Source organism: Cupressus sempervirens, chromosome 6 (assembly GCF_028749045.1).
Source record: "Cupressus sempervirens isolate cs-2001-9-10 chromosome 6, ASM2874904v1, whole genome shotgun sequence".
In the NCBI taxonomy this organism is placed as follows: Eukaryota; Viridiplantae; Streptophyta; class Pinopsida; order Cupressales; family Cupressaceae; genus Cupressus; species Cupressus sempervirens.
Genome location: NC_143123.1, coordinates 206,173,419 through 206,190,146, shown reverse-complemented (window position 1 = coordinate 206,190,146; position 16,728 = coordinate 206,173,419). Strand labels below are relative to the sequence as shown.

Below are 16,728 nucleotides of genomic sequence, written 5' to 3'. Positions count from 1 at the left end.
ACGTACTCGTGAAAAGATCTTCTTTCTTGTTTCAACCCTTGAATTTTCTTTAGTAGATCAAGCTCATAATCAATGAAAATAAATTATCACTTCAATTTATCTATCATCTGATCCCATCTTGTGATTTTTTCCTTTCCTCTTAGGTTTCACCCCAATTGAATCTCCTACCACCAAATGCTCGCATGACCCTTCGGTCTAGCCTTCACAAACTTGATCCTATCAAGATCCTCGATATCTTCATATTCAAAATATTCTTCTAATTCATTGATCTAGTTGATCAATTCCTTTGGGTTAAGATTTCCCAAAAAATGTGAGGAAGGCCTTCTCCCAATCTTGGAAATAGACCTGAAAAGACTTTCTTCCTCTTGGTTCATAACTTTCCCTTCTCCTTCCTTCTCGACATTTCCTTCTTTGACTTCATCATCACTTTCATCTCTTACAACAAGATTCATCCCTCTATGAATCTCTTCTTCCAATGCTCGCACTTATCTCCAGAGGGCTCTAATTTTGGATGGCACACCTTCGACTCTTCTTCCATGTTCCCTTTGTGGAGACTTTTTCATGCTTAACATTGAAAACCTAAACCATAATCCTAGTAAAAATTGCCTTACAATCGTTGATCTATCTACACACTCAGGAACTCCTCCTCTGATACCACTTGATGAATGGTACTACCCTTAATACCACAAACACATAATAGAAATAGAGAAACTACAACAATTTGCAAGAATAAAGAATGGTCTTCTTATTATCTCCAAAAGTATGGAATTAAAGATTTTATAAATACAATATTCAAAGCCAAATGGACAATTTTTTTACAGTATTCTCTAGGACAAAGCCACAAACAACCACCCAGAACTGCCCTAGACAACCCCAGGGGTCCCCCTTATATAGGCAAGTTTCCACCAACCAGGAAGGTTATAGGTATTTAGCCCTAACCCTTGAGACCAACCAACCCTAAATTTATCATATTTATTACATTAGAGTCAATTCAAAATAATTACAAATTATATTTTCAAGTAGCTCAACTTCTGGAGGCAATAACTTTTAAACCGTAAACATGATTGGCTATTATAACCACTTTACAAAAATGACAACTCCTTATCTATAACGAATAATAGAATGAGTGGCCATTAGTTGAGGTTTGACCTTGTTTCAAATCCTTTAAGGCCTTCATAATTGAGCTCAAAGTTTTTATACCGAAAATCCTCATTAACTTCACCAATACATATGTTATGGAAATGAAACTCAATTAGTAGGGTGATATATCTAAGATGAACCTCAACCACCTATGAAATTAGCACATTTTGAGCACTTAAACAACCCTTATTAATGGGATAGAAACATAAATATTTTTGGGTGATCCACGATTGCCATTACACCTAGGATGCTCCTGCATTAAAGACAATCTTATCAAGACATCTATGATGTATCTGATATGTCAATTAATAGTTTTAATAGTTTTAGTTTTCCTATCCATGGTTCTATTGCTCTTCCCATTAAATGATAAGAGGCTAAGGTTCGTACTCTCGCTAAAGTGCAGGCTAAATTTAGTGTCCCAAATTGTAAGAATTTATAATTTTGGTCTTTAGCTAGACTCAATTTTAATGTCTAAGGCTTTTGTTCCCATAATGGTTGATCCAACCTTAGTTTCACACACATTTTCAAAATTTCCATACCAAATGGACCCCCAACTCAAATTTTAGCTCGAATTGGTTAGTACAAGGCTAGCCCAGAAGATATGGAGCAAGTTAACACACTTAAAGCCCTAGGAATCACCCCATACCCTAGAATTCAAGCCTAAATTCAACAGGTACAATAATGTTTCAATATTAAAAGGATATCTAACACCACATGAGTCTCCTTCAAGTTTTGTCCACTGAAATGCCTTGGTGAGGTATAAAAGAAAAGCTACCTCCCACATTTTTGTAATCAATCATATGGTTCTCATATCATTTTATGCATTCAAGCACTCAAGCAATCAATTCAAGGAGCAATCAAGGCAATATATTCACATTGAATATTTATCTGGATTCAAGCATCAAGCATGGAAGACAAAAAAGAAAAGTCTAGATCTAAGCATGTGTGAAGTTATAAATGTTCTCTCTATCCTAGATCCAAGGTCAAGACTGCATCAACAACATCTTCAAACATCTACATTGGCAATTCAACACCACAAAGAATTGTGAAGGTATAAACATCTTATCAAGCCTCCACTACTAATATTACAATTCCTTTAATGCCTTTTTATTTTGATTTTAAAGACTTTTTTTTTTCCAAAAACATTTTCCCCATTTTTTGTGTGTAGGAGAAAGATGACATAATTGTGGAAAGGGATACAAGAAGATCTAACAAAGAGCTAACAATCAACAATATTTTCATTAGTATTTGTTGGGTGTAAGGTGATTCCATAGGTTTGGGGTGAGTCTAATTGTCCCTAACCCTCCAAGTCACCTCCTACTTGTCATTTCGAACTAAAATTTGGATTATCGGATAGCCACTATTCTAGATTTCCAAATATGGTATTAGAATCAAGTTTATAGTTTGTTTCCTATTTGCATACATATCATTTCCTCTTCCCTTGCACTATTTCCCTAGTTCTTGCAATCCTCTTTACACTTTCCATTTGGCATAGTCATCTTCCAAGTTGGGCGAAGGAATATTTCCATGAGTTCATTGCTTAAGTCTCCTCAAGCCCAATAGATCATATTTCATTCCAATGTAGTGAGTACAAATAAAATAATGTGGGTGTGAGCTTCCTCATTTGTCCATTCATCTTATCGATTGCCCATCACACTTCCCTAATCTAATTTTTTTTCATCACAAGTGTCATGATCAACACTACAATAATTCACTTCTACAACAAGGTCTATGGTAATGTGTCATGATGATCTACCATCTCACATGGTTGGTTTAGTATAAGTATATAAAAATGAGGAAAAATATTTAGCCACATGAGATGTATTAGGATAAAAAAAATTCGATAATCCTTATGACTATTCGGTAGAATGACAACATGGTAAACAAAAAAACCTAAGACAACTCCTCAAAATGATAAATTTAGACTCAAATAACTTTAGTGCATGTAAATCTAATGTAATGATGGCATCTCATGTGAACATGTCCTTTCCAAATGCCAAAATGTCCTTGGTAATTGACTAGTATGGGTCATGAGAGATGGATTCATTTTGAATCACTACTCATGAAATATGGGTCAATGAGTTTGACTCAAAATCACACAGTTAAATCATGATAGCAATATCACAATTTGACTTGTTGTGGAAATTATCTCCTACTTATCAATTGATGAGCTTAAGGGGCTTTCTAATGAATGGTTCATAAGGCACAACACTTGGTGAAGGTTTTGCAAATGAGGTTGCAAGCTTTGGATTTAACCATGGAGGAAACTTCGTAGTTAAGTGTGCTCAGGCTGGAGTAGTATTGGAATGGGTGACCTCTCGAGAAGTCTCGGTGCTTTGCCCTTGTAAGCATCACCTAGATCTAATGAGTGCTAAGTGTTCCATTTATTCTCATGAGAGATGGATTCATGTTGAATCGCTACTCATGAAATATGGGTCAATGACTTTGACTCAAAATCACACAGTTAAATCCTGATAGCAATATCACAATATGACTTGCTATGGAAATTATCTCCTACTTATCAATTGATGAGCTTAAGGGGCTTTCTAATGAATGGTTCATAAGGCACAACACTTGGTGAAGGTTTTACAAATGGGGTTGCAAGCTTTGGGTTTAACCTTGGAGGATCCATAGTTAAGCGTGCTCAGGCTGGAGTAGTACTAGGATGGGTGATCTCCTAGGAAGTCCTGGTGCTTCACCCCTGTGAGCATCACCTAGATCCAATGAGTGCTAAGTGTTTCATTTATTCTCATGAGAAATGGATTCATGTTGAATCACCACTCATGAAATATGGGTCAATGAGTTTGACTCAAAACCACACAGTTAAGTCCTGATGGCAATATTGCAATTTGACTTGTGGAAATTATCTCCTACTTATCAATTGGCTTGTATGTAAAATCACAAAAATCTTAGTAAAATATATCTAAGATAGACTCTGAACAAACTGTATACACGAATCTAAATAGCCTTGAAGTAGATTTTTGACATTGCAAGAATCGTGAAAATTAGAGATGTACAGGTGAAAAGATGTGAGCTCAGACATAGAAACAAAATTATGGCTTTTTATTATTATTACATAAATTAGAAATTGTTGGTATAAATATGTATTTACTATTTACACTTTACTTAAGTTTACTTAGGTTATTGCATTATTTTATTATTTATTTTGGGAGACACTTAGGAGTTTGTGTACCTTTTTAAGTTGTCATGTTGACAACACAGAAGTACGCAACTCTAATTCAACACATGGTGTCTACAACACTAGAGTTTGCATCATTCACTGATTTGTCATGTAGACAACACAGTTATTCGCACTCCCTTTTTAGCACATGTTGTCTACAACATAAATTTGCATGCTACACCATTGTAGGTTTATCCTCTCATCATCGCACTTACTTTCGTGCTTAATGAATGATAACCCATATCTGGTGGACATGTGCCTGGTTGTATGACTTATCATGATGATGACTCTTAGGCATTCTAGATGCATCTCAGAGGCCTTTATATATAGGCACTCCTAGTGTACTTTGATTCATATTGAATTGAATACATATCGATATTTTGATCATACTCTTTTTTGGTCTATAGTTGTGCTTGTGTTTGAGTTCTTAGTTCTTGGGTGAATTTTTCCCTAAGGAAAATTCTTACAGAAACAAAATTATGGCTTTTAATAATTATTACATAAATTTGGAGTTGAATCTAAAGATGAAACACCAATATTGAAAAGTACTAGGAATCATATTTCTGACAATATTTTGTTTGCCTAATTTTGACAGCCCATGCAAAACTTATGGTACAAAGGAAAAATGATATTAGCCAACTACTAACCAACTCAACCCTACTAATATTATTTGAATATTAAATATTCACTATATGCAAAATCCAATAGATATCCAAATAATGAACAAAGACCAAAAATATTGTTTCCTCAAAAATTTACAAAGAACAAGTTATGGTTGAATCTTGTTTTATTTTTGTCTTGTTTTTATTTCTCACAAAAGTTGATGAATTTGGCAAATCAATGAGTACCTAAACTTTTGTTTACCCATAGAAAAAACCTACAAAAAATAATTCTCCAAGCAAATATGACTTTTGTCAAGGCCATTTCTCCCCATAACAATATAGGAAATCATAATCTGGAGCTTTGATGCTATGTTAGAGTTGACAATCAACCCCATAGCTCCTAGAAATCACCTGCAACTTAAAAAATCTATACATTGTGAAGAGAAAAAACCATGATTGATGTTATGCACCCTAGCAAAAGAGTTAATCTAAAAGAGAACTTTTTAATTAAGATTAACTTGTAAAATGCATTGAATAGATTACAATGAATGCTTATAAGAACACATGAAGAGGAAACCTTGGATGAAAACCATAAGATAAGATCAAAAGAAAGTTTTATGAGTATCTACACAATAATGAATGAGACAACATGTACTAAATAAAGCTCAAATAATAAAAGAAAAAATAATAATAAATTTAACTTGAGTCAATAAAATAACAAGAGGCATAATTAATTAGGTGATGGTCCTAATTACTCTAACAACTATCTCTTATTCATCCAAAATAATGCACTCCAAAGAATCCTTAATGTCCCATATCAAACATTTGGCATCTATATCTCTAGATAACAGTAATGTAAGTCAAGATATTTTTATCGAACCTAATCCATTTTTTTGTATGGCTTCCAACATCAAACTTCTCAATGTTTATTGTCTTAGACCAATTCTTCAAGCCTCTTTGAAACAACATAATTTATCTAATTAAGTTGATAGGCTTATTATGGGAGCTTTGCTCTCTTTTTTGAATGGAAAGTTGTAAGACTCAACATAAATGTTGTAAGAGTTCTTAGTTTTATGATTTTTTGTTGATAAAAAAACATGTTTTTTAAAATTAAACTAAAGTTTACTTTAGTTTTATTGATCTTGCTAGAAAATTTCTAATTTTCATTTCTTCTCCATAAGTTTCTAATTTTTGCTCTATATAACTTATATCGTTTACAAATTAACCTCTATTTTCTCCTATATTTGACATTGTCAAGGCTTTGTTAGATTTACTTTGTTGTCTATTATGTTCTCTTTTGTGCATGTTCAATTTTTTTTCATATATATATATATATATATATGAAGCAAGTTATTTCTTACTCGTATATTTTGAAATTTATTTTAAAACAGAGCATCCGAGAATGATTCCCTTCTTTTTTTAGGGCGATTAGAACTTCGTGTGCACTTATATAAATTCCAACCTCTATATTTCAATGGGTAGAATGAAACCATTTTGTTCCTTTTAATTCTCTTTTACAAAAAATGGTTGTCGCTAGTTGACATTTTTGCTTACGAAATAATAAAGTGCATAGGAGGAGAGAATAAGTCTCCAATTCTTTTTGCTATTTGATGGGTGTTATATAAGTCAACATTTACATATATTTATACTTTTTCCTTTTAAAAAAAGCTCCTTAAATTTTGTAGTTTCCTTATTCACAGCTAACCATATAGATTTAGCAATATAAATCTATATATTTTTTCTCCTAAATGACCAATATTCAGACCAATAATTGATTGCACGCCTTCTTAGTGCATGCATGTAATAATTGATTGTGCACCTTCTTAGTGTATGCATGTGGTAATGCATTTGGCAAGTTATGTAGTTGAGACCTTTTATTTATCCAAATACACTTTTCAGCAATTAGAATCTCATTGGATTCATTTTTGTTTTAGATTCTTTGACAACTCTGAGCCATGTCATATTTAAATAGAAATTGTGCTTATTTTTTAAGCAAAGTACAAATTCATTTTATTCATTTGGATTTGGAATAGTTGGCTTGTGTATTTTTATTTATCAAAACTTTCTCTTTTATAAATCTAAAATTAGTGGCCTATTGTGCTGGAGACAAATGATTGACTAGATTGAGTTACCAAATTAATCTAATTTTTTTTCCTCACACTATTCATTTGTGATTAGAGATATCGCAGAAAAACTTGATTTGGGTGAAACTTTTTATGCTTTTGTTACCTATACTTAGACCTTGATAGGAATTTTTGATCTGTGAAAAGTTCCAAATAGAAAGGAGAATGCTTTGTCTTGACCATCTAGAAGTTGATCCGATCTGCTATATATTTGTCTTTAATATTAAAAGATTGAGCTTTTAATTTATAATAAAATGACTCTTCCAACTTATCTCGCGCCCTTCCAAACTGTTGAAAATGAAATTTATTATTTATTATTTATTATTTAGGTTGTCTTTCCAATATGTTGGAAGTTCTCCTCGCATTGGGCTTGCTATCCAATATGCTGGAAATGCATTGCTTATGGTTTCTCTGGATTATGAATAATTATATGGTTATTATAAATAGTTATATTTTGCACTTCTCAAGATTGATGGAATAGAGAACATGTCAACTACTATATGGTGTTTTGTTCTAGCATAATTTTGGACAAATTGTATATTGTATTTCTACTATGTGAAAGCTGAAAGAACACAAGCATAAAGTTTTTGCTCATTTTAGATTTCTTTAAGTTTATTATGTTACATATTTTTCATGAATGTTTCAAATTACACTACTTTAGATTTGGATTTCCTATAAGCTTACATTATCTTGATGATACATTATAGAGTTTATTACAATTTTTTTAATAAAATATATTCTAAATCAATCTATATTTATAAACAAATATATATCTAAAATATCAACAAAATAAAAACATAGTTGTTTACGTATTTCTCCTTATAACAATAAACTTCTATCAACTACTTAAAACACACAACTGCTAGTATTATTCGAATCTAAATCTCACCTTATAAATATGTATAACCCAACCCAACATTTAACTTTAGAACAAAATTAAAACCACCTCCATCATACATTAACATTAATAACAAGTGCCACGTAGTGGCTTGTATTTGATTTAAATTATAATAGTTTAAATAGATATAATGACAAAGATTAAAATTTAATACTTATTGAATTACTTGTCATGATAGTATTTAACATAATTTAATTAATATATGATTAGTAGAAAAATATTTATAATTAAAAATAGTTTCTAATTTAATATATAAATGTAATGTTAAATATTATATTTTCTTCAAATATTAAATCACTAAAAATTCATTCAAATTCATGTGTAGCTATTTTTATTTTTATTCATTGGATATCTTCTTATTTCATTAATCATGTCTTTTATATTTCATATTCTTATATATAGATATCGAGTAGTGCTTCTTGATACAATAGTATTAACATAGAGAAAACATTTTAAAAAGTTAGTTTTGTATAATATAGAAATTATATTAGACATTGTTGTGGACAACCTATGTAGTTTATAATATTCTTCAATTGAGGAGATTGCATGTTCTTTAATTATAGTTTGTTTTATACACTATTTTATAGTTTTGAAGTTTATATTTATTTAGTTTGTAATTTTTAGTTTGATTTTAGACTTATTTTATTAATATTTTTATGTTAATGCTATGATGCTTTCTTATCACTTTGGTTTAATTAATGCAACATATTAGTCATATTATGTTTTATTAATTATTATTTTAATAAATTTTAATTTCTTAGTTAAATTTTTTAACTTACTATAAATTTTATCATGTCATTATATACATATATTTTTGCTCTAATCTAATCAGAAAATATATTTTTGGTAAAAGGAAAGAAAGAAAATTTATATTTCTTAAAAATTTGAACTTACTATAATTTTATCATCTTAGATGTCATTGCTGAGATTAACGGAGCAATTATTTTGAAAGATTATGATATATTTTTATATGCTTCACATTTTATATATAGTTAGTGCTTTCTCATAATCCGCTCCTATAACACCAAAAATGTATGAGCCAATCAAGTGAGAGTAAAATGATTTAAATGATTTTAGAAATTTTAAATCTCACATGTAAACATTAGAAAAATCAAAACTTAAAATAAAAAATAAAAATTCTTACATCTAATTGGTTGGAATTGAAAAAATTAACTATTAGATAAGTAAAACTGATTCCAATAACATATTGCCTACTGCAAATACAATAATAAAAAGACCCAGTCCCCACGGAACGAAATCCTGGCTACGTACTAGATAAGGTCATATTTAAAGGTTTTAGACTTAAAAAATGATGATTGCGACAGAATATGTCTACGTTCATTGCTATCAAATGAATAATCCTATATACAAGTATAGAAGATACTCCATAACCCGTTTTAAATGTTCTCGTAAGGTGAGGATTTGTCGGCTTGCACACCAAGAGAAATGCGTAATGGAGGCGACTGCATGGCAGACAAAAACAACAATACCTAAGCGATATTCAAAAAATTATTTCTTTCTAGAGGAGAAATTATAATCAAATTTTGGAATATTTCGACATAATTCTTATGGGTTATAAATGAATGAAGGAAAGAAAGGAACAGATTCATCGAGTGGCAATGAACGTGGACATATCCCTTCATCATACACTCGCACTTATAAAAGTTGGAGTTTTTCCTTGGTTGATTGAAAAAGAAACATGGAGAGAATGGTGAGATATGGAATTATAGGAGTGGGGATGATGGGCAGAGAACACATGTTAAACTTGACACAATTGGATGGAGCATCGGTTGTTAGTATTGCTGATCCTCATTTGCCATCTCAACAAGCTGCCAGAAGCATAGCTTCTGCAAATCATTGGCCTCTCAAGGTACTTTTTCATCCATTTTACAGCTCTTGCCAGGATGATTGTCTCATACCCATGGACAGTATCTACAAATATTGCCCCTTTTTACATGGATATGTTCAGTTTTAATCTCAAGTTCTCATGGAATCCGAATCACTTAGGATATCCATGGAATCCAAATGAAACCAAAAGTTTATAGTGTCTATTAAGAATTTGGATTCCATTTTTTCTTCTTGAAATTCAATGCAAAGTGTAACATAATTTATATGAATGACCACCTCATTTAATCATGATGTATAAAATAAAGTTTTGATAAATATAAATGTGTCAATTATATATGTGCACGTATTCATATAATACATATATTATATATATGCAATACATATATATTCATCCATACATTTTTATATCGATTGCTTAATTCCTGAAACGTTTGATGTTCAATTGAGATGATTACAAACTTGACCTTGGAAAAGTTTGAGAGATTCATATAATGAAGGCTGACATAAAGCACAAAAAATGTTCTGTATTATTAAAGAAAGACGCATTTTCTTGAGCCAATATGTCATTTCTCTTGACACATCTTCTTGAGCTTCTTACTGCTGTTATCCTGCTGATGGATCACAGAGTGTGATCCGAAATGTTGATTAAAAATGTTTTACACAAGCAATACCAGAAAACATTATTGTTTACAATGAAAGAACATAGCTAGATAACATAGGAAGTTGAACATGAGATCAGACAAATGAGAAGAGTTGGTCCAGTTGATGGTGGAGTGATATTTTACAATATATGGACCTGCTGATGTTCCTCCGTCACCACTATGCACCCGTCCCATGAAGGGTCCATCACTCTGGCCTCTGTGCAACATATTTGACTGGTTAGTAGAGCCACTGAATTAGAAATTTTGGGCACTTAGTGAGCTTTTGGGAATGGGATGTTGCTGAAATTGGTGATTGGTCAACAATAGCTTATCCTTATTTTCTCTATGCTTAGAATAATTTCTTTTTGCTTCAATCACATTAAGGACAATTTGGCAGCAATGCCTTAGGATGGTAATCCTTTCTTCCTTCTCATCAAGGCAGTTGATTATGTTTCTCTGGTAGTCTTTGCATCTTTGGAGGTTGCTTGGCAGAAGATCCTCTCTATTACACGTATACACACTGGATTTTATAATTTGAAGCTTGATTATGTCAGTCTGGTCACCTTGCATCTTTGGAGGTTGCTTAGCAGCAGATAACACACACAGACATGCACATTCTTGATTCAATAGACATCTAATTGTATTCATATGTGAATGCAATTCCTTGTTTTCATAAATATTCATTTGTTAAATTAATGCTGATTTTTTTCATTTTATAATTTGAAGCTTGATTATGCCAGTCTGATCACCTTGCATCTTTGGAGGTCGCTTAGCAGCAGATATCACACACAGACATGCACATGCTTGATTTAGTAGACATCTAATTGTATTCATATGTGAATGCAATTCCTTGTTTTCATAAATATTCATTTGTTAAATTAGCTGATTTTTTTCATTAAAGTAAATTTGTCGAGTTTGCTTTAGCAATAAAAATGTCTAACTGTTGTCTAAATAATGGTTGCAGGTTTTTTCAAGTCACCTTGAGCTTCTGGACAGTGAGTTATGTGACATAGTGGTGATCTCAACACCCAATATGACACATTATGAAATACTCATGGATATTCTAAGACACCCAAAGCCTCATCACATTCTTGTAGAAAAGCCTCTTTGCACCAAGGTGGAGCATTGCAAAAATGTAAGGATTTTTCTCAATATTTTTACCAATAACCAAATTTATTTATAACTTTAGGAACAAAAAAAATCATTAGGGATAAAAACATTCCTTATTTTCAAATTAAAAAGGTGAAATTTAAATACAGTAACTCTTCATTTTTAGGTAGGTTTTCTTATCTGAATATATTTTGCAGTCTTTATATCAAATATGATTTAGATTGATTGTGTTAATTCAGACCAAACTTAAATAAATTGTTGCCTTGATTTGATCACAATTTATAATTTCTTTCATGTTGCCCACTCTGTATTGTGCAAAATTATTTTCTAATGTTTCCCAAAGATGGATTAAAGATAAAGATCCTAAATGTCTTAAAACATTTTACATATTTTTGTTTGTTAACGTCTTCCTGCCTTAAAGGTTTTTTTTTTAATACTTTTATGGGGATTTATTAAGGAGCCTAGCTTAAAATGCAACCAAACTATAAAACTAAAAGACAAGAGATGAGAAAAAGCTCATGTGAACTACCCTGCACAGGGGCACAGGTCACAAGAACATTAACTACAACACAAATATGTGACAACTAGCCACTGGAGGAAACAACTAACCAGCAGAAAAAGTCAAGAGATTCGCTAGTGCTGATTAAGAACTCACAGCGCTTGCTGGAAATGCACAATCAGATTTTAAAACATGCTCTTTTTGGTTTTCTTGGCCTCTTTCTTTGTTGCCAAGAAGGCCATATTTGGATGTAGTCACGATTCATGAAAATGATCTGTGCCATGGAGTTCAAAGTGGTTCTCAAGGTCTTAATTTGGTCTTGACAGCAAGGGCTCTGCCCCTCAACCCCGCCCTGGATTGCAACAGGGAGTGCACCCTGGGTGCTACCCCAAGACCTATCTACTAGGTCAACTCAGGAAATCTAATCAAACCTTGTACACACACCAACAGACCCATTCTCTAAAAGCCATTGGCAGTAGTTTGGGGAAGCAACAATGTATATCAGAAGTGGCAATCAATTACTAGTGCTCACACATGCACATCTTTGTGTGAAAATGGACCTATCAAAAGTTCTTCTAGTTGACATTTCATTCAAGGTTGGCAATAGCTATTGGAGACAGACAATTGACTATGAGGAAAAATTGCAGTTAATGCTTTTCAACAAAACATCTTTCCTCCCATTGCAACAAGCACTCACATGTTCAGGCTCGGCTGACTTGGTGGAAGGGGGCAGAATCCCACCACTATGTTGTTCCTCCAAACAAAACATTTGTATCTGCTGCACCAAGTGCTGTACATGACAAAAAACCTTCGTTAGGCACCCCACCCCCTGGCTCATCACACATTGCCCAGAAGATCTGATGCTCGAGCTCATAAAGGCAGTTGATTCTATTGCAAATGGTAAATCTTATATTTCATGGGAGAAATCTAATGATCAATCAAGCAACCTCTATTGTGCTTGCCAGGTCTCCTAATGCCATTGGTTGTGGTGAAAAGCTGAAAAGGGAAGTGAATTATGACATGGGCTCCACATCTAAAAATGAGCAAGAATGCACAAGGTAAAAAGAAAGAAAACTCTATTAAAATCATCACATCAAATGACTTTAAGATTGTCAAAGAAACGAGGAGAATGAAAATATGTAATTCTGAAGCACACCAATTTGGGTCATGCATGTTGAATTTTTTTGAATTTAATATATAGGGATGGACACCAAGACCCCAATTGGCCTAAAAAAATGAACTGGGTTGTAGAATGGATGATTTGTGCACATAAATTTTGACTGTCATTTGGTAATTTCTAGGTTTAATAATTATGGGAATAGTTTATCTAATTGGTAATATGGACATCACCCTAACCAAATGAGCTATAAATAGGAGCTATGAGTTTCCTAATTAAGATCATATATGCCAAATTCTATGTTTATTCTATTGGTTCGAGAGAGACCCTCAGAATGGCTTTGTTTTGGAGTTGATATTTCGCATAGTTGTCATTTGTTTCTCTTGTATTGTGTAGTTTGTTCTAATTTTTTTCTTTATTTGTGGAATACTATTGTTAATTACTTCATAAACTGAAGAAATTCCATAACATGTGGCAGAAGAACTATGATTTGGGAAGTGAGTTCCCAACAAGTTGACAACAAAGGTGACTCATAAATCAACACTATTTAGGTAAAAGTAAACAATGCTTTTGAATTTTATTTTGTTCATAGATTTGTTGAGGTTTGACCATGAATCACTATACTGTGCCAAACTATAGTTTAGTGTCTTCTACCTAAAACTCTGAGGTCACTGTTGCCAACTTTATCTAAGGAGATAATTTCTAAAACTGCTAATTATAGGAGTGGTTGGGCTAATTGGGGATGAGTATTTGAATATTTCCCTAAATAAATTTTCTATAAATAGGAGGTAAAAGTATACTAATTGGCATCATACATGCAAATTCTATGCCTATTAATTTGCTTTGAGAGTGAAACCCTTTAAAGCAGTGTTGTTTTGGAGTTTATACTTGGCCATAAATTTCATTCATTTCTCTAATAATGTGTGGACCTGTTCTAGTTTTATCTTTATATGTGAAGTATTGTTGTTATTTTGTTTGTATGTCAAAAAAATTCCATTACAATAAGTATTAGAGATATGATTTGGCTAGTGACTGTGTAGAGTAGAGAGACAAGGAAAGTGAGCAAAGTCAAGATTGTGTTATCACTATATTTGAAACCATTATAATTTAATACGTATTATCTTCTTCATGAACAAAACTCAAATTATATGCTCAATTAGTCCATTTCTAAGAAGGATCTTTTGTCATGCTATGATGCAATTTGGTTGGTAACTTCTTTTTTGAACTTGGCAACCTTTGGGAAATCAGAACAATCAAGGATTATAGTTAGCTTTTACAAACTCTTAAGTTTGAGGGCGAAGGATATTCTAGATCACAAGCATGCTGGCCTTTTTTTAAGAGAATCAAAGGTTCATATATAATATGAGGTAAGATTCTCAACCCTTCATCTTTGTCCCATTCTTGCATTAATGTTTAAATTTGACTTTTTAGTTTGACAATTCACTAGATTTTTTCTTGGTATAACCTCCCTCCCTCCCTCTGTGTGTGTGTGTGTGCGCGCGCGTGCATGTAAAGATATATACAAATATATTATCTGCACAAAATGTACACGATTATTATAGAACACAATCAGTAAGTGATTATTCAATGCCAATTGTCCAATGTCAAAGATAAATCGATATGGTACATAGTTATGCATCTACACATATAAAGTTGATGTAAATCATCATATTACTCTTGATTGGGAGCATCAATGTCATCAACTTGGTTGTTGGAAGGTCAAACAACATTGATGCCACTGCCACTAGTTGCACCATTCAAATGATGCTGTGTAGTAGACTTGTGTCCCTCATCCTTGATCAAGACTAAAATGTGTTTTTAGTAAGGTTTAGTTTTCTTTTATTTTCTTTATTCACTAATAAACTATTTTTTGGGTCCCAAGTGAATTATCCCTAAGTTCACCCTTGGTTCTTCTTAGGTTTTTCCTTTTGTGTTTCACTTTGGCTTGGGTATCTTTAGGTGCACCCTAGCTTAACCTAGAGGCTTGAAATAGGACCTTTGCAAAAATATAGGTTAGACCTTTACCAATGTCAAATTTTGTTCAAGTTCAACCAAGGTTCCTATAGAACCACGTTACACAAGTCTTCATCAAAGAGAAATGAACAGAGGGGAATCACTTGGCTACTAGAAGATTGAAAATAACTTTTTTCAAGAACCAAAGCACTCTAACAAATTCTTTCATGGTTGGCTAGATTGAGGCTCTAGCAACTAGAAGATGGGTTAAGAGAATTATGGTTTGATAGTGATAGAATTCACAATAAAGGGCATAAATGGACAAAAAGAAATTATTTTACATTAAAAAGCATTGGAGAAGGAGAAATCTCATCCTAAAGATGTATAGGATGCAAAATTTGTTGATTCATTGTAAACCTTTTCTAGTCATACCTTGTGGTGTATAGCATTCCACAAAAGGTCATGAGATATGTAAAGAAGGGAAGTATAATAATGTTAAATGATTTGGGCATCCCTTAGAATTTTATCAATAGAAGTGGGTAAAATATTTCGGACTATTTTGTTTAGTTGGCACCAAAGTTTGTAATTTTTGATTGTTGATGCAAGCAGTGTTAGTTCTTCATGAAAACATTGTGGTATTAAGTTCATAATTGATGATCATGTGTTGGATAGTCCTATGTTTTTTAATTCTTATGGGTGAGGAAATAATGATATTGGGTCTGAAATGGTTTATCACTTTGGGTACCATAGATATGAATTTCTAGGATCTCTTCTCAGGAAATCATATTAAAGGAAGAAAGACAATCAGATTTTGGGGCTTGCAAACAAAGTCTCTAGGATGGCCAGTTCTCAACAAATTTAGAAACTTTGAATGGGATATTTACTATTTTTGGTGCAATTGTTCTAATTTTCACTAGAAGCTCACCACTAGTAGATCTATAGGTTATGCATGTAAAACATTAAATGGTCTTTGAAGGAGCATGAAAATGACATTCTCTACACAAGGATAATGATCATGGCAATCACTCATTTCAAGAACCTAACTACCTAACATTAATCTTTGAAGGTAGCTTGTCAAAAAGAAAGATAGAGTGCATGGTCCAATAAATGCTAGAAATTGACATTCTTCATCATGATCAAAGTTTATAGTCTTCTCTAATTGTGATAGCTTACATGAAGGATGAAACTTGGTGTATGTTTTTAAACTAAAAACTCAATAAGATTATCATAAAACATAAGTTCACTATTTTAGTTAGTGATGATTTCCTAGGTGGATTGCATGGAGCACTTATCTTCACAAAATTGGATCTCAAGTCATGATATTATTAAATTAGAATAAAAATGAGGACATTCTGAAAACAATTGTTTGGATGTACAAAGTTCATTATGAGTTCGTAGCTATGCCTTTGCTCTTACAAATGCCCCCTCTGCATTTAAAAGTTTGATAAATTTGGTAGTTAATTTTTTTCATGGAAATTCGAGTTGATATTTTTTAATGATTTACTTATATACAACATGTTGGGTGGATATTTTGCAACTGAGAGTTTTGGGAAAATCCAATTACAAAATAGGTAGACCAGCCACAGCGTGTGAGACAATATCTCTTCTATATTAAA

At 32.3% G+C, this 16,728-nt stretch overlaps 2 protein-coding genes across 6 annotated transcripts in view; one reads left to right on the top strand and one right to left on the bottom strand.

Moving 5' to 3' along the window:
* LOC149551957 (uncharacterized) overlaps nucleotides 1–16,728 on the bottom strand; it is a 48,569-nt gene that overhangs the window by 6,670 nt on the left and 25,171 nt on the right. For 2 of the 5 annotated variants that reach the window (XR_016352836.1, XR_016352841.1), the window contains exon 3: nucleotides 5,042–5,334. The exons of 1 other annotated variant lie outside the window; for it this stretch is intronic. The gene's annotated coding sequence lies outside the window, so the exon portion shown is untranslated. Of the gene's footprint in view, nucleotides 1–5,041; nucleotides 5,335–9,094; nucleotides 9,408–10,251; nucleotides 10,651–16,728 lie in introns of those variants that run through there. 2 more of the 5 variants (XR_016352838.1, XR_016352837.1) reach the window with 2 other exon arrangements.
* LOC149551958 (Oxidoreductase family protein) overlaps nucleotides 9,340–16,728 on the top strand; it is a 29,664-nt gene continuing 22,275 nt past the window's right edge. Inside the window, exons 1-2 of the mRNA XM_089787453.1 lie at nucleotides 9,340–9,814; nucleotides 11,398–11,568. Coding sequence (XP_089643579.1) covers nucleotides 9,644–9,814; nucleotides 11,398–11,568 — 342 coding nt within the window. The 5' untranslated portion in view covers nucleotides 9,340–9,643. The remainder of the gene's footprint in view (nucleotides 9,815–11,397; nucleotides 11,569–16,728) is intronic.